Source organism: Tamandua tetradactyla, chromosome X, assembly GCF_023851605.1.
Source record: "Tamandua tetradactyla isolate mTamTet1 chromosome X, mTamTet1.pri, whole genome shotgun sequence".
Classification (NCBI taxonomy): domain Eukaryota; kingdom Metazoa; phylum Chordata; class Mammalia; order Pilosa; family Myrmecophagidae; genus Tamandua; species Tamandua tetradactyla.
Genome location: NC_135353.1, coordinates 72,146,972 through 72,168,891, shown reverse-complemented (window position 1 = coordinate 72,168,891; position 21,920 = coordinate 72,146,972). Strand labels below are relative to the sequence as shown.

Genomic DNA, 21,920 nt, shown 5'->3' with positions numbered 1-21,920 from the left:
CTCCTTCCTGAAATGTAGGGGTAAGCAGGCATTTGGAGTCCATCAATAGAGCAGGAAATCAGTACAGGGCTGAATGAACACTAAGGCTAAGTTAGAATCATTCTTTCTTTTTACAGTCTCATTTTTTACTCTACCCCAAATGCTACTGAGATGGTACGTACCCATGATCAACACAATTCTCAACCAATATCCAAGACAGAGAAATAATTACCTTAGAAGTTAAGACTCACACTAATTAAAGGCTGGCCTCAGGCCCTGGTCCCCAAACTTTCTCAGTGTAAGTCACCTTAAACCACAGTGTGTTGTCCTGGTAATTCCTAGGCTCCAGCAACTTGATTGAAAACTAAGTTTGGGTTCTCACTCACATCATGACTTTGGCTTCTTCAATGAACTCATCCTCAGACATGGAGCCTTCTCTGATCATCTTGATGGCCACATCATACTGGCCTCTCCATTTCCCATACTTCACTACTCCAAATTGTCCAGTCCCCAGCTCCTTCAAGAATGTCAGGTCCTTTGGATCAATCTCCCATGATCCTATAACAACAAAGCCTTGATGTGACTCTTTTTTGATATGTCTGTATCATTCCTACAATAGATAAGAATTCCTCCTAGGGTTAGAAATAGGGCATTTGTAAAAAAAAAAAAAGGAAGTGCTCATGAAAATTAATACATCTTTGCTCATGAGTAAATCTCACAGACAGGTTAGAAAGATTACTGGTTGGAGGAATCTTGGAATTTTAGGTATACGTCAGCCATAAGGCAAAAACACGAACTACAACCTTTCCAAATCCCTTTATGAGCCTACGTTTTTGCAGTCCCAGTAGGAGCCACTAGAAGGAGATAAATCATTAAATATCTTTGCTTGTCTCTGTCTCGACTTTCCTTGAGGCAATTGGTGTAGTACAGTACTGCAAGGACACTACTGAAGCGTAGTCAGTTGGGTCTGCCAAAGGTTATCCTTTCAACTGGCCAGCCCACCAAATCCTTGAGGAATAAGCAATTACCGTAGCCCAGGCCTGCCGTGGAAGGTGCGTTCTTGTTTTGTTGAGACACTGGATATTTGAGCCTGGATATGAGTCCTGAAATGTGCAGAGAGGATCATGATGTTGGTGCACTGTGGGGGCTGAGGCTCACACATCCTCACTTAAAGCCTCTCAGTCCTAAGTGCATATTTCTAGTACATTTTGAATCCCAGAAAAATCTCCATGAACCCACATTTTCCTGAAATTTTCTCCTTTCACAAGAGTTTTCCGGGTTGATAAAAAGAAAATGTCACTTGAAATGCCCCCACTCCCACCTCAACTAAGTATACCCTGCCTCCCAATGCAGGCTCAGCTCAGATCCTACCTTCTCAGTTAAGCTTTTGTCATGCATTCATGCCCTCACTAATCTCCCAATTTTTTAGAATTTCTATACTACTTAGAAACTGTCTTCAGATGCTTTTTGCTAACTTGTCTGTTCTTTGAGGGCAAGACCCTTGACTCAATTATCCTGTGTTCTTCTCTAGTATGGAGGAAATTGCTGAGCACACAGTAGGAACTCAATGAATACTTGCTGATTAGTTAATCACCAGCATTTAAATCAACTGATCAATCACCATCCAGTGTAAGGTCTACCTTTAACCTCTTTACCTGACCTCTTTTCCAGCTAATGCACCCTGACCCTCGAGACTTATTCTTCCACTTACCACCTCATCCTCAATTGCTTTTCTAAGTGTGTGTAACACTGTTCGCCTCAGTGACCCTGGTACTCACCTGCAGAGTTATGTTGATGGTAGTTAATGAGCTCAGGGATGGTGCTGAAAAGGTGCTTCTCAGCCAGGTAATACTGGCTCTGAGGTGTGGAACACACAACATAATGGCGTATCACCCTTGAGGGTCCTGAAGAAGTGGATGTTTAGTCAGCAACTTGGGATCCAGGGTTAGTAGGACCCAAGAAGTGAAGTGGTATGAGTTGTGAGTTGAAGGAACAGAAGAAGTGGGGAAGGACAATGCTAGCAGTTGGGAGGACACCCCTTTCCTTGGTCCCCAAGGCCTTGGAGAAGTAGCACTCACCCTGTAGATTTAGCAAACACAGACACGGTATATTTTCCAGCTTTGCTGGAATCTCTGACAATGAAACCTCCTTCTTTTCCCTGAAACAATGGGGGGAAGAAAGGTGATTGTAGGTGGAGGTGGTCCTCACACCTGCATTTCACCTGTCAAAACCTGAGAAAAACTAGAACTACACCTGCCCATACAGCAAATTTCCATGCTTGAGCTTTTGGTACTGAAAAAGTGTCATTGGGACCCCATAGGATGGCAGTGTTGGCACTGCCTTGCCTGGAGATGGCAGGCAGCAGCAGGTCCTCAATTCAAGATCTTTGCTTATTGACTGTGCAAGGAGAATGCTGTTTATCCACACATTTGCTTGTGGTGGGTCCAATACTTACCTCTTGCTTTAGCAGTTGCTCAGCTTGACTCCGAGTCATGTGCTTGGAATACCACCTGTAAAGTGAGAGTATTTGAGGGGCTCATAGGCCTTGTGGTAAGCAGCTGTGAGTTTCGAGCACCCTCCAGCACTGTCCATGCCAGTGATTCAATCAATTCACTCAAACCCTATTTATTGAGGGTCTGTCATATATATGCAGAGCACACTGCGTCCCTTTCACAAACCCAAGTTAGCACTGAAGATTCATGGAAATAGAGTGGAGGGTGAAGGCAGACAGCCCGGGGTTGCAGGGAAGTGATTAGGGACTGGGGCACTCAAGAACTGCCCACTTTCATGATTGGGGGGAAAATGCTAGACATTTGACATTTTTACTCTTTCAACTGTTTCCTATCAAATTGTTAACTCTTTCTTGTGTTGCGAATCTTCTGGATTGGGTGATGGGAGGCAATGACTTCACCAGCTCCCTTAGGCAGAGAGCGTTTGTGGTGAGGGTAAGAAACTGGCACTAATTAAGGGTGGTGGCATCACTTGAACCAGTTGGCCCTGGTTTTAATTTATATTTTGAAATTAAAATGTTGAAAGTATAAAAATGTATTTATAATATTTTGGTCCTCCTGGAAGATTGTGTGCTGGGAGCACAGCATACTCACTCATACATTTCTATGGAGTCTTCTGCTTCAGTGACATAGTTACTAGGGATGTAGCCTTCCTGCCTGTAGACAAGACAATGTGGTAGATCATCTAGTATCCACCCCCATCCTTGGGTAGAGACAGATTCATATACCCATATCTCTGGGCTCAAAACTAAGCTATACATATCGTGCATTTCCCACAAAGAGAATCATGTCTCTAGCACAAAGTTAGGCTATAAAGTATGTCACTTCTGCACATGTGGCATTGATGATATGTACACAAAAACATATGTGCCAGGCCCTACAGGCTCAGTGTTGTGGCAGAGGCCATGTGTAGAGCAACACACTGGCAAGAACTTGGCGGAAAACCACATTCATTTTGCTGGGAAAAATTATTTCTGATCAGGACACTGGGTAGGGGAATTACACTGCAGGATTTTGCACATGTGAAAGGTAGATTGGCACAAGGCTCAGGAATGGCTTGCATGTGCTCACCCATTTTTATCCCGTGCCCTCCACCATGGTAAGTTGCTCTCCTCCAGGATAAAATATTCTTCACCCTTCCGCAGCTGTAGGTCATTTGCATTCATTGGCATATAATCATAAAGGGCTACAACCTTTTTCAGCTCACTTGAGGAAACAGGGACTGTTGTTGGCTCAGGGGGCAGTGGCTTTTTCAAGATCTATGTAGACAGGTGAAAAAGTAGAGGGTTTGGTTAGATATAAAACTTTCCTTGTGATGTTAAATGCACAGCTATATGATGATATTATGAATCACTGTACACTTTGGATGATTACATGGTATGTGAATATATATCAATAAAAAATAGAAAAATAATAATAAGCATTCTCATCTTCCCTTACCCGTATCCCCACTCCCAGCCCCAGTTCTCTGACTTACCAGAGAAACCATTCTAACCGAAGTTAGACATAATAAAAGGTCTGGGTTTTTTGTTGTTGATGTTTTTAGCACTCATTCAACAACCATTTTGAAAACACCTACACAGATGTTTTCAACTTACCTAGTGCACATTAAAATCTCCTAGTGACTTTTTAAAAGCCTGACTCCCTGGCAGTATCCCAGACTACTTACATAAAAATTCCTGGGAATGTGACCCACATATTAGTATTTTTAAGCTTCCAGGGAAAATACCATAAACACCCAAGGTCAGGAAACATGCTTGACACTGACCTTGTAAGTGGATGTGAATCTTGATTTCCTTATTTGTAAAATGAGCATAATACTTGCCCTACTTATTTACAATATATGAGAAAGGGTTTTGTAGACCTCAAAAAGTAACCAAAAAAAATCAAGTTTTAAAGTAAGATGTTAGTGAGAGAATATAGGTGTTTACTGTTAATTTCTTTCAGCTTGCTCTATGTTTGAAAATTTTCATTATAAGGAAAGCTCCGTTATTGTTTCAGTTGATTGGATTAAATTGTTACCAAGAGCTGCCTAATAAGCTTTCTATCTCTCCATTGAACATGAAGTCTTAATTAGCAGGACAAATCCTCTGTCTCAGCAAGATTATTAATTGAATTGCCAAGTTCCAGAGGAATTCTAAAACTCTGGTGCATTTCCATGGTGTGGCTGTAAATGTCTAAGTGGTAGCAGCACCCAATTTCCCTGTATACCTGGTCCTCCTCAGGAGTTGGGGGAAGAGGCTTTTTGGTCTTTCGGTGAGAGCTCCCAGGTTTTAAGCCTGAAAAACAAGAAGCCAGTGGTGACATGGAAGGTGCTTTAGGGAAGGACGCGGGAACAGGTATGATAGGGACTTTGCGCTCATACTCTCATAACTTTAGGCAAGTTAGAAAAAAGTCTGGGTGGACTTGGCCCCATGCCAGGGTACACAGCTTGGAGAGCAGAGCACCAGCTGGATTTCAGTTTCCAATAGTCCCCCTCCCCCAGGCCCCTTTGTTCAGTGGTCAAAACATACAACCTTGTGCAGCGTCCCTGGTTTGACAGACCCTTGAGAGAGTGATGGAAACAGAGTTGAAGAAGGAAGAAATTATACTGCTTAGATCTCTTACTTCCATTTCTGTTCTCCAAAATTTGGCAGCCCATAGCATTTTTGGCTGTCTGAGAGCAGCAGAGATACTGGCCATCGATCCAAAAACAAGGGTGGTATTTCTGTACCAGATCACTGTTGTACCGGATTACTGTAGCAGGAGAGAAGAGAGAGAGATCACATCTGATTTGATGGAGAATACCATTTGCCAGTTTTCCTCTTTGAGCTTAGTGGTGAGCTTCCAACAGCATTCCTTCCTCATCCACCCTGAAGGAAAGCTGATGACAACGGTTGGCTCACATGACTGCCCTGCCTGTGTGCCCTGGCCCTGGAAAGTTCTTGTGCAGTTCTCTTCAGTGGTCTGGTCATGGTGAATATCTCCTGACCAAAATGATAAGAATATCTGATGTCTCCAGAACCCAAGAACAAAAATATGTAATCTTTTTTTCCCCAGTAGCCATTACAATGTTCCTGTAAGGCTGATGTTGATTATGGTGTTGATTTTCCAGATAAGGGAAAAAATGTGCCCAGGCCAAATTCTCATTTTTTTTGTTTGTTTGTTTTAATTTTTTGTGGAAAAAATATAAAACATAATATTTGCCATTTTAACTGTAGATTTCTATGATATTGATTACATTCACAATGTTGTGCTCCTATTACCACCATTCATTACCAAAACTTTTTCATCACTTCAAGCAGAAACTTCGTAGCCATTAAGTAATAACTTCTTGTTCCCCCTAACCCGCACCCCCTGGTAACCAGTAATCTACTTTCTGTCTCTTAGGTATTGCTTATTCTTGGTATTTCATATAAGTCAAATCATACTATATTACTCTTTTGTGTCTGGCTTATTTCACTCAATATGTCTTCAAGATTCATCTGAGCTGCCGCATGTATCAGAACTTCATTCCTTTCTATGGCTGATTAAGATTTCATTATATGGCACTCCGGCTTTTAATATACCAGTATCTCAGGTCCCTGAGTGATTTTTTTAGGGATATTTGCCTTAGTTAGAATTTCTAGATTGGGTTTTCTGTGTTAAATAGAATAGTCAACAGAACCAAGTTCAGGGGCAAAACTATTGGTGCAAATGAAGGTGATTCTGCCTGTAGAATAAGCAGGGTTATAATCTTTCTAGAGCCAGTGAGGTGGGCCAAGGTCATCGCAAGAGATACACATAGCAACTCCATTTTCCTCACAGGGTTGTGAGGCTTAAAAGGTCTCCAAAATACTTTGCAAAGAATAGAGAGGTTTACAGACAGAAGAAATTAGTCTTACTGTTTTTAATACTGTGACATTTTAAGAATCGCAACATCAAAACAAAAGAAAAGCAATTCAAGGGGTCACATGTTGTGAGATAACTGAGAGAAGCAAGTATGAAACAATTGACAATAGTAAGCACTGAGATGAAGATCCAGGATGGTCCAAGAACATGCATACACATTTCAGCATTACTACCAGGAAGAATCCCTGCACACCTAAAAACAAAACAAAATAGAAACAAAAACTTTCCTCTATAGAGAACAACTTGAGTGCTTAAGCGTTTACTGGTCATACACCACTCACCTTGAGCGGGAAGCCTAGAAGCTTCTAGTGGCTGGATGCATTTAACAGGCAAATAAACAGAAGTGCTATATATTTTAAAGTGCAACCTTGATGTTTTTCTAAGCATGGATTTGAAGACTTTTAACCCCTCTCCCCTACCCACCCTCACTTTTCCAGCATTCCTCCTTTCCATTGTGCCAAGGGCAGGGTGGTGGGATTGTTCGGATGTGGTGCAGGAGGTAAAGATATGTAGAGAATTAAAAACAATAATGAAACTGACTAAAAGTTCACTCCATTTTGTTATCATGCATTGGCAATTCTGGACAATGTTAACGATAAAATAGTTTTCCCTGCACAGGTAGCCCAGAATAAGAAAGAGGTTCTTAATCCTGAATAGATTAGTGTAATACCTAAATACATCTTAGAGTTTATTAAGCAGATAATAAAAAAGTATTGGCAAAGTCCCTTGAGGGATGGGAGAAAGAATATGGAACTATTAGACCTTACCATCAGGGAATCCCCTGATACTATGTCAAACTTGAAGGACATCCAAATCAATAGGCCATGCCCTTGGGATCATGAGGCTTACTCTTGTGAAGTTTATGTAGATAGTGGAAAAGCTTAGACTATAGGTATACCTAAGAGTTACTTCTGGAGGACCTCTTTTGTTGCTCAGATGTGGCCTCAGTCTCTTTAAGCCCAACTCTGCAAGTGAAATCATTGCCCTCCCCCCTACATGGGACATGACATCCAGGGCTGAAAGTCTCCCTGGTGACATGGGACCTGACTCCCTGTAATGAGCCTGGCCCTGGAACATGGGATTAACAATTCCATCCTGACCAAAAAGGGGAAAAGAAGTGTAAGTAATAAAGTATCAGTGGCAGAGAGAGTTCAGTCAAGAGACTACCCTGGAGGTCATTCTTATGAAAGCTTCAGTTAGACCTTGCTACCTATTATAAGTTGCCAAACCCTAATCAGGACCATTCCAGCCAATCCTAAAGAACATCTAAGGCAATATATAAGATTCCACAAGGGTTCCATGCACTAGAGTAACTTTCCAGAAACCTACAGCCTCTAGATGGATCCCTGGTCCAGATAAGTCCTAAAGCCTTGAGGGCCCAGCCTCTCCAGAACATCAGATAGTTCCATCTTCCTACCCATATTAGTGACAGACCTTTCCAATATGGAAAGTTAGAATGGCCATAGCCCAACTATGGAAAGATTTGGGATGGAAAGAGAGGGATGGAAAGATCAAAGGTAATGGTGAAGGTATACAGTAAAGATGGGATTTAACAACTAATATGAATGCTGAATGATTAAATTGATATCTCTTTTAGTCTCCAGTATCTTAGAGCAGCTAGAAGTAAAAACCTAAAATTGTGAAATTGCAACCCATGCCAAACTCTGAAATATATTCTACAACTAATTTTGGTGCTGTGCTGTGAAATTTATTGCTTTTTTTTGTATATATGTTATAGTTCACCAAAAAAAAAGAAGGAAAATAAGTCGATTGTGATGATAAAAAAATATTTATGCCTTCTAGCCTCCTATATTCTGGAATAGCTAAAAGGAAAAATCTGAGAGGATCATATGGTAGCCCAGGACAAATTCTGGGATCTGTCCTGTAACTACTTGTGGAAGCGTGCTTTGAAAAATACTGCTTTTTTATTTGCTTACTTTGTATATTATGTTATACTATACAATAAAAAGAGTTAAAAAAAACACTTTTCCCTGTCAGGGCTGATTATTCCCACCATCCCCACCCCAACTTCCTCCCCTCACGCCGCTAACCTTCACCCAGGGATTTGAAGACCGTCCAGCCCTCTGTGCCTTTTGCAGGGCTGGGCATCATTAGGCTTGCTAAGAATACTTAAATTGACAACTAGCTAGTATGATAAACTAAGCTATACTAATATACTAATGACAGAAAATAAGGTTTCCTCCCCTCTCCACCCCTAGCACATTCAAGAACCCTCCCTACGTTCCCAAATAATGCCTGCCTCTTAAGAGTTCCTCTGAAGATGATACCCTTTCTTTTGTTGGCTAATCCAGAGCTGGTATCTCCTTAGGAGAGGACTGCAAAATCAAAGCATCCTAGTGGGGAACTAGAGAAGACTGTTTACTTCACCAATGCTCAGAGCCAGCACTGTCTGAGAAGCACAAATGGTTTGTGCACATTCTCTAAGTACTTGATGGGCTGGTCTCTTATATCTGTACTTATCAGGTAATGTCTATAATTCTGTTTCAGGCATGAATCAATCTTTTCTTCCCATATGGGTTGGCAGAGTTTCACCAATGCCACTTTAATTCATTTTTTGGTGGGGTTGGGTTACGTGCTTGTTTTTGAAGTGACTATTAGGATAGGCTCTTTTGAGCTTGACCAAACATATACTGAAGATTGAGTGTAAACAAATATCTGTGATGCTGTAACATGGAAGTGCCCATTGCTATATTCAAAGAAATAGAAGGATACAGTGCATGGCTAAGTTCTCAGGGATATCACCCTGTATGCATGTTCTTAGATTAGCCTGGATTTTTGTCCCAGTACTTACTACTGTCAATTGTTTCATGTTTACTTCTCTCAGTTATCTGACCACACATGAAAGAGCCATTTAAAATAGACAGCAGCCAGATATGAGGTACCTGAGGCCCTGCTTTTTAAGTTGAAGTTTAGCTTATACATAAAACAGGGCACAGGCCTAAGGCATACAGCTAGCCACATTCATCTACAATGGCTTAACCACCATTCAGATACACCCCCAAAGGCGCCCTCATGCCCCCTTCACAGCAAATAACTCAGGAGAGGTAACTAGTATTTTGATGAGGTCCCTTTTTCATGTTGGTGATTTTCAATTGGTGCATTTCACCCAGAGGGGATAACCTGTCATTAGAGTTGGATTTCATGACTCTTTGGGCATCTGGCTAATTAGCATTGCCACATCTAGGGCTGACCTCTGATTGCTAGTTATTTGCACTTAAATTTTCCAGCAACAATGTTATTTGTTGGTAGGTGCTCATATTGTCAGCCTAGGAAAGTTTAACAAGATATACACCCAGGTCTGGAACAACCAGAAAAAAAAATGCTTCAGTAAAACGTAAGTAAAGAGAAGGCAAAACAACACCTTACCACCCTATTGCCCACACTAATGACTCAACTAAAGTGGTTGTGTTTTGTTTGTTTGGTTTGGTTAGACTTTTAACCTGGTGTCATCTTACTTACTTAAAAATCTTTAATAGGAGTGCATAATAAACTTAGTTAGGTTAACATCTGAATAAATAAACCAAGTTTATGGATAGTCTCATCCTTGGTCATTGTTCATACCTTAAATATAGTGGGCACTCAATAAATATTTGTTGGGTTATAGTATGACTGGCTTTGAAATTAGTATTTGAAGTGTAAAGGAGCTAACTTGAACATGCCACACTTTTTAGTTCTTTGCTTTCCCCCCTTGCTTTCCACCTATTTCCAAACTAAATCCTAGCTGTCCATCAAAATTGAGCTCAAGTTGTTGGTGGTGGTTTATTCCCACAGAAAAGTATACCAAAATAACTGTTGATTGATCCCTATCTATGTGTAAGGCACTGTATGTGGCACTGTGGTGAGAACGAAAGAAATACAAATATATATGCCTTATGAAGCTCCCTTTTCAGTCTCTTGTGAATATTTCTCTGACTTGGAAATGGCATATTAGTTAAGAGCATGGAATCTGGAGCCTGTGTTCAAAGTCTAACCCTGCCACTTACTGAGTGCCCTTAGGTAAGGTACTTGACCTCTCTGTATCTCAGTTTTCTCATCTGTAAAGTAGGATAAAGAAATAATTGCCTCATATGGTTAATATGAAAAATAAAGGAGGTCATATATGTAAAGAATAGAGAAGAGCGTGGATCATAATAAGCACTATTGAAGTGTTTGCTTGATCTGTACTTCCCAGGGCTAAAACAAGCCCCTTATCTCAAACCATGCCAAGAACTGTGTGGTGCAGGATGTCACGTATTTCTAATACTCAACATGGCTTTACTACCCTAGAACACTTTGTAACTAACTTCAGATGGAATTTCAGGGCTTGGAAAACAAGAAGTATAAAGTTATGTAATGACCTTGGGCATTGGAGTCATAAGATCTATGGATGTGGCTCTGTACCTTTGAGCAAGTTACTTAACCTCTCTAAGCCTCAATATCCTCATCTATAAATACTGTAATAATAATACATACTTGATAAGGTTATTGTGAGCATTAAATGAGCTGATGTAGTTGAAGCACTTGACATAGAGCTTGGCACATAGTAAGTGCTCATTAAGTATTAGTTATTATTATTGCTGGTTTTAGCCAAGATTGCTGCGAGAATTAAATGAGATAACACATACAAGTTATCTAGCTTAGTGACTGACTCACAGTAAGAATTTGGTAAATGACCCTTCTCTTCCTTTTCATTCTCCTCTTTCAGGTTGAAATACTTGGTGATTATTAATTTGACCAATCAGACTTGCATTCAATGGAATGAACAGAACTGGTATAGCCAGCCACTGAGTATCAGAATCTAAATGTTTATTAAGACAAAGGGCTATCATGCAATAACCCAACCATGCCATTATCAGTCTGCCATCCTTCCTGTTTCTCTAGGCAGCCTTTCCTGATGTCAAGTCAACCAGTTAATCTCTCAGTCACTTGACATGCAGCTATATATATATACCCAAATATGTTTGTGTGCATCCTGTGCTGCAAGTACTTACAGACAAGTTTATCTGAACACACATTCTATGGGTTATGTGAAATGGTGAAACAATGCTCAAGTTTATGTCCTAAAAATCAAGGATAAGATCAACTTTTGGGGAAGATGGCAGAGTAGGGGGCGGCAGTGCTTCTTCAAAAACAGCTAGTGAATGGGCAGAAACTGTCTGAAACAACTGTTCTGGGGCTACGGTAGCCAGGGGAGCATTGTACAGCATCCAAGGAAGAGCAGGATGAAGAGGCTGAGACACTGTGGTGAAAAAAAAACAAACTGTGAGTAAATCACTCAATGGCGAATGCCAGTGCCCATCCCCCACTCTCAAGGCTTGCCACCTGGGGTTCAGGTTCCTAGATGACTCCTGCTGATAGATAGGGACATGGAAGCTCTCTTCCTTAAAAACACAGCTAGGGTGGGGGCAAGGCTGAGTACTGATCATAGCTTTTGATTGGTAAATTTACATCACTGGGTTCTGGCTCTTTCAGCCAGCCCATGCCATTGTTTCAACCCCACCCCCGATAGGGGCAAAGGCAGTGGATATTCAAAAAAGCATGGTAGACGTAGGGCTGTGGGGAAAAGTTTGTAGAAGATCATCATCTTCTGAGCAAGCCAGAAAAGCATAGTTTTGTGGAGCCATCAAAAAGGATTTTGGTGTCTTTCATGACCCTCTCCCCAGAGCTCTTTGGAATTGTTCCGCATTCTCTTCATGGATCCCTGTCCCTGTTTTGGCTGGGAAATACTGACTTGGAAAGTTTTCTGTGGGGTGACCCTCCTCCAAGACTTTACTTTGTAGGCAAAAGAATGCATAGAGGCAATGATAGGAGAGTAAAAAGAATATAAAACAGACAAAAGAAAAACAGAACAGAGCAACATTTCCAGAGAAGAAACAGAGGAAAGGAAACTTCCCCCTGGGATGAAACACTTGAAAAAATAGTGGAATTTAAAAAATTGTACCACATTCCCAGAGGAAGAATCAGATAAAGAAGAGCTAATAAAATCTAATCAGTCAAATAGAGGCAATTCTAAAGGTCTAGAATAAGTTGAACAAGGAGTCAAAGAAGTGCCTTAACACAAAACCAATTAATAAAAAACACTAGGCAAGAGAGAGAAGCTGACCTTCAGAGTAAACTCATCAAAATAGTCAGATACCTAAATATCAGCAAAAAGTTACAGGCCATACTAAGAAACAGGAAGATATGACCCAGCCAAAGGAACAAATTAAAACTTAGGAGGAGGCACACAATTTGGAAAATGAATTGAAGATGTTCAAACAGATATCCTAAATCAATTTAAGGAGATGAAGAAAATATGGCTAGAGAGATAAAGGATATTAAGAAGACACTGTGCGAGCATAAAGAATAATTTGAAAGTATAAAAAGAAACATGACAAACTCTGGGATCTGTCCTGTATCTATTTGTTGAAGAGTCTTTGAAAACCATTGTTTTTCTCTTTACTTGCTTTGTATATATGCTATATTGTACAATTTAAAAAGTTAATACATATATATACATATATATACCATAGAAAAAGAAACATAATAGAACTTATGCAAATAAAAGTCACAATAAAAGAGATTAAAAATACACTAGAGGAATAGAACAGTATATTTGAACAAGCAGAGGAAAGAATCAGTCAACTAAAAGAGAGGAAAATTGAAATCTCACAGACAGAAGAAGAGATAGAGAAAAGAATGGAAAGTTTAATCAGGGTCTCAGGGAATTGAATAACAGCATGAAATGCACAAACATACATGTCATGGGTATCTCAGAAGAAGGGGAAAGGGGCAGAAACAATATTTGAGGAAATAATGGATGAAATTTCCCAGTGCTTATAAAAGACATAAATATACATGTCCAAAAAGTGCAATGTACTCTAAATAAAATAAATCCTAATATAGCTACTCTGAGACACATACTAATCAGAATGTCAAATGCTAAAGATAAAGAGAGAATCTTGAGAGCAGCAAGAGAAAAGTGATTCATCACACCCAAGGAAACAGTAAAAAGATTAAGTGCTGATTTCTCATCAGAAACCATGGAGGCAAGAAGGCAATGATATGATACAGTTAATGTACTAAAAGAGAAAAACTGCAAGCCAAAGTTTAACTTTATCCAGTTAAGCTGTCTTTCAAAAATGAAGGAGAGTTTAAAATATCCAAAAATAAACAGAAACTGAGAGAGTTCATCAACAAAAGACCAGTCCTACAAGAAATACTAAAGGGAGTTCTGTAGGCTGAAAGGAAAATACAGAAGAAAGAGGCTTAGAGGAGGATGGAGAAATGAAAGTTATCAGTAAGGGCAACAAAAAGGGTGAAAAGATAGACAAAAATAAGATATGATATGTAAAAAAATAAAGGATAAAATGCTTGAAGTAAATATAGCCCTTATAGTTATAACATGAATGTTAATGGATTAAACTCCTCAAATAAAAGGCATGGATTGACAGAATGGATAAAAAATGAATGATCCACCTATATGCTGTCTACAAGAGACTCACCTTAGACCCAAGGACACAAATAGGTTGAAAGTGAAATGTTGTAAAAAGATATTCCACATGAACAGTAACCAAAAAAATACTGGGGTAGCTATATTAATATCAGACAAAATAGTCTTTAAATGTAAAACTGTTATGACAGACAAAGAAGGAAATTATATAGTAATAAAAGGAGCAATCCACCAAGAAGAAATACCAGTCATAAATATTAATGCACCTAGCCAGGGTACCCCAAAATACATGAGGTAAACACAGGCAAAACCAGTCACAGAAACAAATGTCTCTACAGTAATAGTGGGAGACTTCAATACACCACTCTCATCAATAGACAGAATTAGACAGAGGATCAATAAAGAAACAGAATACTTGATTAATATGATAAATGAACTAAACTCAATAGACATACACAGAACATTGATCCCAGAACAACAGGATATACATTCTTCTTAAGTGCTCATGGATCATTCTTCAGGATAGACCACGCTGGGGCACAAAAAATGTTCAGTAAATTTCAAAAGATTTAAATTATACAGAGCACTTTGTCTGACCGTAAAGGAATGAAACAGGAAATCAATAAAACAGGTGGGGAACTGGAAAATTCACAAACACATGGAGGTTAAAGAACAAAATCTTAAACAATCAGTGGGTCAAAGAGGAAATTGTAAGAGCAATCAGTAAATATCTTGAGAAAATGAAAACAAGTACACAACAAACCAAAATCTGTGGGAGGCAAAAGAACCTCTTTTGTTGCTCAGATGTGGCCTTTCTGTCTCAGCCAACAGGACAAGTAAGCTCACTGCCCTCGCGCTCTCTACGTGGGACATGACTCCCAGGAGTGTGGACATTCCTGGCAACATTGGCAGAAATCCTAGAATGAGCTGGGACTCAGCACCAAGGGATTGAGAAAATTTCCTTGACCAAAAGGGGGAAGAGAGAAATGAGGCAAAATAAAAGTCAATGGCTGAGAGATTCCAGAGTTGAGAGGTTATCCTGGAGGTTATTCTTATGCATTAAATAGATATCACCTTTTAGTTAAGGTATATTGGAGAGGCTGGAGGGATGTGCCTGAAAATGTAGCTGTGTTCCAATACCATGTTTCTTTTTAAATTTGTTTATTTATTAATTTAAAAAAATTAAGAACAAAACATTAATATATCATTCTGTTCTACATATATAATCAGTAATTCTCAATATCATCACATAGTTGCATATTTATCATTTCTTAGAACATTTGCATCAATTCAGAAAAAGAAATAAAAACACAACAGAAAATGAAATTAAATGATAACAGAGAAAAAAAAACTATACGTACCATACCCCTTATCCCTCACTTTCATTCATCACTAGCATTTCAAACTAAATTTATTTTAACATTTGTTCCCCCTATTATTTATTTTTATTCCATATGTTCTACTCCTCTGTTGACAGGGTAGATAAAAGGAGCATCAGACACAAAGTTTTCACAATCACACTGTAGCCATGTTTCTTGAAGATGATTGTATAATGATACAGTTTTCGCAATGTGACTGCATGATTGTGAAAACCTTGTGTCTGATGCTCCTTTTATCTACCTTATGGCAGATGAATAAAACATAGGAAAATAAATAAATAAATAGACTTCCGGGCCAAGATGGCTGCTTAGCAATGTGCGCATTTTAGTTCATCCTCCAGAACAACTACTAAATAACCAGAAACAGTACAGAACAGCTCCTGGGACACATCAATGACCAGACAGACAGCGTACCCAGTCTGGACCAGCTGGACCTGCTACAAGTTCTCCCTGAACCATGAGTTCCCCAAGCTGCAGCAGCCGGTGCCCCTCCCCTACAGGCTGCTTCCCAGAGGGAAGGGAAAAGACTTTACCAGTAGCAGGGCTGAGCCAATCAAAAGCCAATTGTGAAATTAATTAACAAATTCTGACCACTAAAAATAGGCCCCCCAGCTCAGGTGAACCTGGTAAAAGCAGAGGGCACTCATTTTTGCCCTGGAACCAAAGGGGCAGGTTGACAGAAAAAGAAAAAAAAAGAAACAGAGTTTTTGTGGCTGTGTTTCTACAAAGGCTTGACTGCCTTTGGATACAGCGGCAGGACTTCTCAGGCTGCAACTGCCCTAGCATAGCAGAAACAAGATCATTTGAGAGCTTGTCTGGAGCCTGTGCCTTCCCCAGGGGAGGGGTTAAGGCCAACTCAGGTGGAATCCCTCCCTCAAGGAATTCAGACCCCAGGGCTTGGTAATTTGAAGCCTCCAACCTCCCCTCTGTCTCCACCACGCCCCCAGCAGGAGAGTCTGCCAAAGTTAAATGTACCAAATCATCTTATGCTGGTGGGACCCGCAGGCAACAAGCGCCACATACTGGACAGGATAAAAAAACAGAGTACAGAGACTTCACAGAAAGTCTTTCAACCTGCTGGGTCTCACCCTCAGGAAAACCGATGCAGGTGACTCTTTCCTCCTGATAGGAGGCCAGTTTAGTCTGGGAAAATCTGGCTGGGGTCTATAATGCCTAAGTAGAACCCTCCTTAGGGTGGGGGGGGGCAGAAAGGCACCATACAAGTAGGGCAAGAAACAAGAAAATAAGAACTGACCAATTCTCCTCTGTTAAATAAAACCTAAGCTAGAGGACAAGATAAAGCTGAACTGAATGTTAAAGAAAAAAGAGAACAAATTCATCCAGCAAAGAAAACCCTAGGTAAGGTATCTACTCTGAGACATAAGGGCAAAGACACAATACCATTGCTGGGAATCTACTCAAAGGACTTAAGGGCAAAGACACAAATGGACATTTGCACACCAATGTTTATAGCAGCATTATTTAAAATTGCAAGGAGATGGAAACAGCCAAAATGTCCATCAACAGACGAGTGGCTAGACAAACTGTGTATATACATACGACGGAATATTATGCAGCTTTAAGACAGAATAAATTTATGAAGTATGTAACAACATGAGTGGACCTTGAGAACATTATGCTGAGTGAGACTAGCAAAAACTAAAGGACAATACTGTATGGTCTCATTGGTATGAACTGACATTAGTGAATAAACTTGGAATATTTTGTTCATAACAGAGACCATCAGGAGATAGAAATAGGGTAAGATATTGGGTAATTGGAGCTGAAGGGATACAGACTGTGCAACAGACTGGATACAAAAATTCAGAAATGGACAGCACAATACTACCTAACTGTAATATAATTATAAAAACACTGAATGAAGCTGCATGTGAGAATGAAAGAGGGAGTAGGGCTGGGACATATTGAAATCAGAAAGATAGATGTTAAAGATTGAGATGGTATAATCTAGGAATGCTAGAGTGTATAATAACAGTGAAATGTACAAGGTACAATTTTAAAAATGTTTTTGCATGAGTAAGAACAAAGGAATGTCATTATTGCAGGGTACTGAAAATAGATGGTAATTAATATTTTAAAATGTCACCTTCTGTGTGAGACTAAAGCAAAAATGTTTGTTACAAAATTAATATTTCGACTAGTGCATTTCCTAATATAACTTATGTAGATAGTTTGATTGACCACCATAAGTACTTGGAATCTTAGGTAGGACATGAGATTTTGTTGGTTTGTCCAGAGTGATGCCCCGATGAATCCCAGAGTGATTCGATCAGTGAGTGGAAAAGTATCTGCAAAGCCCCCTTCGGGAATGGTGAGACAGGAGAAATTCAACTTCCCTAGTTGAATTCTTGATATTTTCACAAACAGTGTGGACAACCAAAGCTATAGGCTAGCTTCCAGTCTTGGGTTTGTTCAAATGAAACTTAACCCTGCAAAGGATAGTCAAGTCTGCTTAAAATTTAGGCCTAAGAGTCACCCCCAGGAGAGCCTCTTTTGTTGCTCAGATGTGGCCTCTCTCTCCAGCCAACACAACGAGCAGTCTCACCACCCTGCCCCTCTCTACGTGGGACATGACTCCCAGGAATGTGGACCTTCCTGGCAATGTGGGACAGAGATCTTGGAATGAGCAGAGACTCAGCATCAAGGGATTGAGAAAAACCCTAGAATGAGCTGAGACTTAGCATCAAGGGATTGAGAAAACCTTCTCGACCAAAAGGGGGAACAGTGAAATGAGACAAAGTGTCAATGGCTGAGAGATTCCAAACAGAGTCAAGAGGTTATCCTGGAGGTTATTCTTATGCATCAAGTAGATATCATCTTATTATTCAAGATGTAATGGAGAGGCTGGAGGCAACTGCCTGAAAATGTAGAGCTGTGTTCCAGTAGCCATGTTTCTTGATGATGATTGTATAATGATATAGCTTCCACGATGTGACTGTGTGATTGTGAAAAGCTTGTGTCTGATGCTCCTTTTATCTACCTTGTCAACAGATGAGTAGAATATACGGAATAAAAATAAATAATAGGGGGAACAAATGTTAAAATAAATTTAGTTTGAAATGCTAGCGATCAATGAAAGTGAGGGATAAGGGGTATGGTATGTAAAATTTTTTTTCCTGTTTTTGTTTTTTTTTCTGTTGTCTTTTTATGTCTTTTTTTGAATTGATGCAAATGTGTTGGAAATGATCATGATGATGAATATGCAACTATGTGATGATATAGTGAATTGCTGAGTGTATGTGTTGGGAATGTTTGTGCTTCTTGTAATTTTTTTTTAATTAATAAAAAATTTTAAAAACAGAAAAAAAAATAAAACCCAAGGTAAAAGAAGTGAAAGCAATCTCCAGAATAAACTAATTAAGTAATTAAATGCCTAGATGCCAGCAAAAAATAACAAATCATACTAGGAAAATAGAAGATATGGCCCAGTCAAAGGAACAAACCAACAATTCAAATGAGATACAGGAGCTGAAACAATTATTTCAGAATATAAAAACAGACATGGAAAACCTCATCAGAAACCAAGTCAATGAATCAAGGGAGGATATAAAGAAAGCAAGGAATGAACAAAAAGAAGAAATCAAAAGTCTGGAAAAGCAAATCACAAAACTAATAGGAATGAAAGGCACAGTAGAAGAGATGAAAAAAACAATGTAAACCTACAATGGTAGATTTCAAGAGGCAGAACATAGAATTAGTGAACTGGAGGATGGAACATCTGAAATCTGACAAGAAACAGAAACTATACGGAAAAAAATGGAAAAATATGAGGAGGTACTCAGGGAATTGAATGACAATATGAAGTGCATGAATATATGTGTTGTGGGTGTCCCAGAAGGAGAAGAGAAGGGAAAAGGAGGAGAATAACTAATGGAGGAAATTATCACTGAAAATTTCCAAACTCTTATGAAAGACCTAAAATTACAGATCCAAGAAGTGCAGCATACCCCAAAGAAAATAGATCCAAGTAGATGTACTCCAAGATATTTACTAATCAGAAAGTCACAGGTCATAGAGAAAGAGTGAATCTTAAAAGCAACAAGAGAAAAGCAATCCATCACATACAAGGGAAGCCCAATAAGACTTCATAGATTTCTCAGCAGAAACCATGGAGGCGAGAAGATGGTGGGATGATATACTTAAATTATGAAAAGAGAAAAACTGCCAACCAAGAATTCTATATCCAGAAAAATTGTACTTCAAAAATGAGGGAGAAATGAAAACATTTTCAGACAAAAAAATCACTGAGAGAATTTGTGACGAAGAGACTAGCTCTGCAAGAAATACTAAAGGGAGCACTAGAGACAGATATGAAAAGACAGAAGAGAGAGGTGTGGAGAAGAGTGTAGAAAGGAAGACTATGAGTAAAGGTAAAAAGAAGGAAAATTAGATATGACATATAAAATCCAAAAGGCAGAATGGTAGAAGACAGTACTACCCATACAGTAATAACACTAAATGTTAATGGATTAAACTCCCCAATCAAAAGACATAGACTGGCAGAATGGGTTAAACAACAAGACCCATCTATATACTGTCTCTACTCAAAGGACATCAGGGCAAGGACACAAATGAACATTTGCACACCAGTGTTTATAACAGCATTATTTACAATTACCAAGAGATGGAAACAGCCAAAATGTCCATCAACAGATGGGTGGCTAAACAAACTGTGGCATATATATACGAAGGAATATTATGCAGCTGTAAGACAGAATAAAGTTATGAAGTATGTAACAACATGGATGGACCTTGAGGACATTATGCTGAGTGAAATTAGCCAAAATCAAAAGGACAAACACTGTATGGTCTCACTGATATGAACTGACATTAGTGAATGAACTGAGAATGTCATTGGTAACAGAGACCATCAGGAGATAGAAATAGGATAAGATATTGGGTAATTGGAGCTGAAGGGATACAGATTGTGCAACATTACTGAATATAAAAACTCAGAAATGGACAGCACAATATTACCTAACTGTAATACAATTATGTTAAAACACGGAATGAAGCGGAATGTAAGAATGATAGAGGGAGGAGGGCTGGGGGCATAAATGAAATCACAAAGACAGATAGATGATAAAGACTGAGATGGTATAACCTAGGAATGCCTAGAGTGCATAATGATAGTGACTAAATGTACAAATTTAAAAAATGTTTTTGCATGAGGAAGAACAAAGGAATGTCATTACTGCAGGGTGTTGAAAATAGGTGGTAATTAATATTTTAAAATTTCAACTTATGTGTGAGACTAAAGCAAAAAATGTTTGGTACAAAATTTATATTTTGACTAGTGCATTTCCTAATATAACTTATGTAGATAGTTGGTTGAACAACATAAGTACACGGAACCTTGGGTAGGACATGAGATTTTGTTGGTTTGTCCAGAGTGATGCCCCGATGAATCCCAGAGTGATTTGATCAGTGAGTGGAAAAGTATTTGCAAAGTCCCCTTTTCGGAATGGTGAGGACAGGGGAAAATTCAACCTCCCAAAGTTGAATCCTTGATATTCTCACAAGCAGTGTGAACAACCAAAGCTATAGGCTGAGCTTCCAGTCTTGGGGTTTGTTCATATGAAACTTAACCCCACAGAGGATAGGTCAAGCCTACTTACAATTAGGCCTAAGAGTCACCCCCAAGAGAACTTGTTGCTTTTGTTGCTCAGATGTGGACTCTCTCTCCAGCCAACACAACAAGCAAACTCACCACCCTCCCCCTGTCTATGTGGGACATGACTCCCAGAGGTGTGGACCTTCCTGGCAACGTGGGACAGAAATCCTAGAATGAGCTGAGACTCAGCATCAAGAGATTGAGAAAACCTTCTTGACCAAAAGGGGGAAGAGGGAAATGAGACAAAGTGTCAATGACTGAGAGATTCCAAAAAGAGTCGAGAGGTTATCCTTACGAATTAAGTAATTATCACCTTGTTTTCCAAGATGTAATGGAGAGGCTGGAGAGAACTGCCTGAGAATGCAGAGCTGTGTTCCAGTAGCCATGTTTCTTGATGATGATTGTATAATGATATAGCTTTCACAATGTGACTATGTGATTGTGAAAACTTTGTGTCTGATGCTCTTTTTATCTACCTTGTCAACAGACAAGTAGAACATATGGAATAAAAGTAAATAATCGGGGTAATAAATGTTGAAATAAATTTAGTTTGAAATGCTAGTGTTCAATGAAAAGGAGGGGTAAGGGGTATGGTATGTATAATTTTTTTTCTGTTTTAGTTTTATTTTTCTGTTGCCTTTTTATTTCTTTTTCTGAATTGATGAAACTGTTCTAAGAAATGATCATGATGATGAATATGCAACTATGTGATGATATTGTGAATTACTGATTATATATGTAGAACGGAATGATCATATATTAAAAATGTTTGTTTCTTTCTTGTAATTTTTAAAAAAAATTTTAAATTAATAAAAATAAATAAATAAATAATAGGGGAACAAATGTTAAAATAAATTTAGTAAATTGAAATGCTAGCAATCAATGAAAGGGAGGGGTAAGGGTTATGGAATGAATTTTTTTCTATTTTCTTTTTATTTCTTTTTCTGAATTGATGCAAATGTTCTAAGAAATGATCATGATGATGAATATACAACCATATGGTGAAAAAAATCAATGTTCCCATTGTATGTTGATTGGTTTTATTAACAAAAATTAAAAAAAAAACCTGTGTGAGGCATATTATTGACAGCCCCTTCCAACATGAAAAAATAAAC

General features: G+C 39.0%; 1 protein-coding gene across 1 annotated transcript in view; it reads right to left on the bottom strand.

Annotated features, from left to right (window-relative positions):
* BTK (Bruton tyrosine kinase) overlaps window positions 1-21,920 on the bottom strand; it is a 37,415-nt gene that overhangs the window by 5,098 nt on the left and 10,397 nt on the right. Inside the window, exons 5-14 of the mRNA XM_077146512.1 lie at window positions 5,097-5,225; window positions 4,701-4,768; window positions 3,561-3,748; window positions 3,084-3,146; window positions 2,435-2,489; window positions 2,058-2,137; window positions 2,016-2,017; window positions 1,758-1,883; window positions 1,008-1,082; window positions 366-537 (exon numbers count right to left, since the gene is read on the bottom strand). Coding sequence (XP_077002627.1) covers window positions 366-537; window positions 1,008-1,082; window positions 1,758-1,883; window positions 2,016-2,017; window positions 2,058-2,137; window positions 2,435-2,489; window positions 3,084-3,146; window positions 3,561-3,748; window positions 4,701-4,768; window positions 5,097-5,225 — 958 coding nt within the window. The remainder of the gene's footprint in view (window positions 1-365; window positions 538-1,007; window positions 1,083-1,757; window positions 1,884-2,015; window positions 2,018-2,057; window positions 2,138-2,434; window positions 2,490-3,083; window positions 3,147-3,560; window positions 3,749-4,700; window positions 4,769-5,096; window positions 5,226-21,920) is intronic.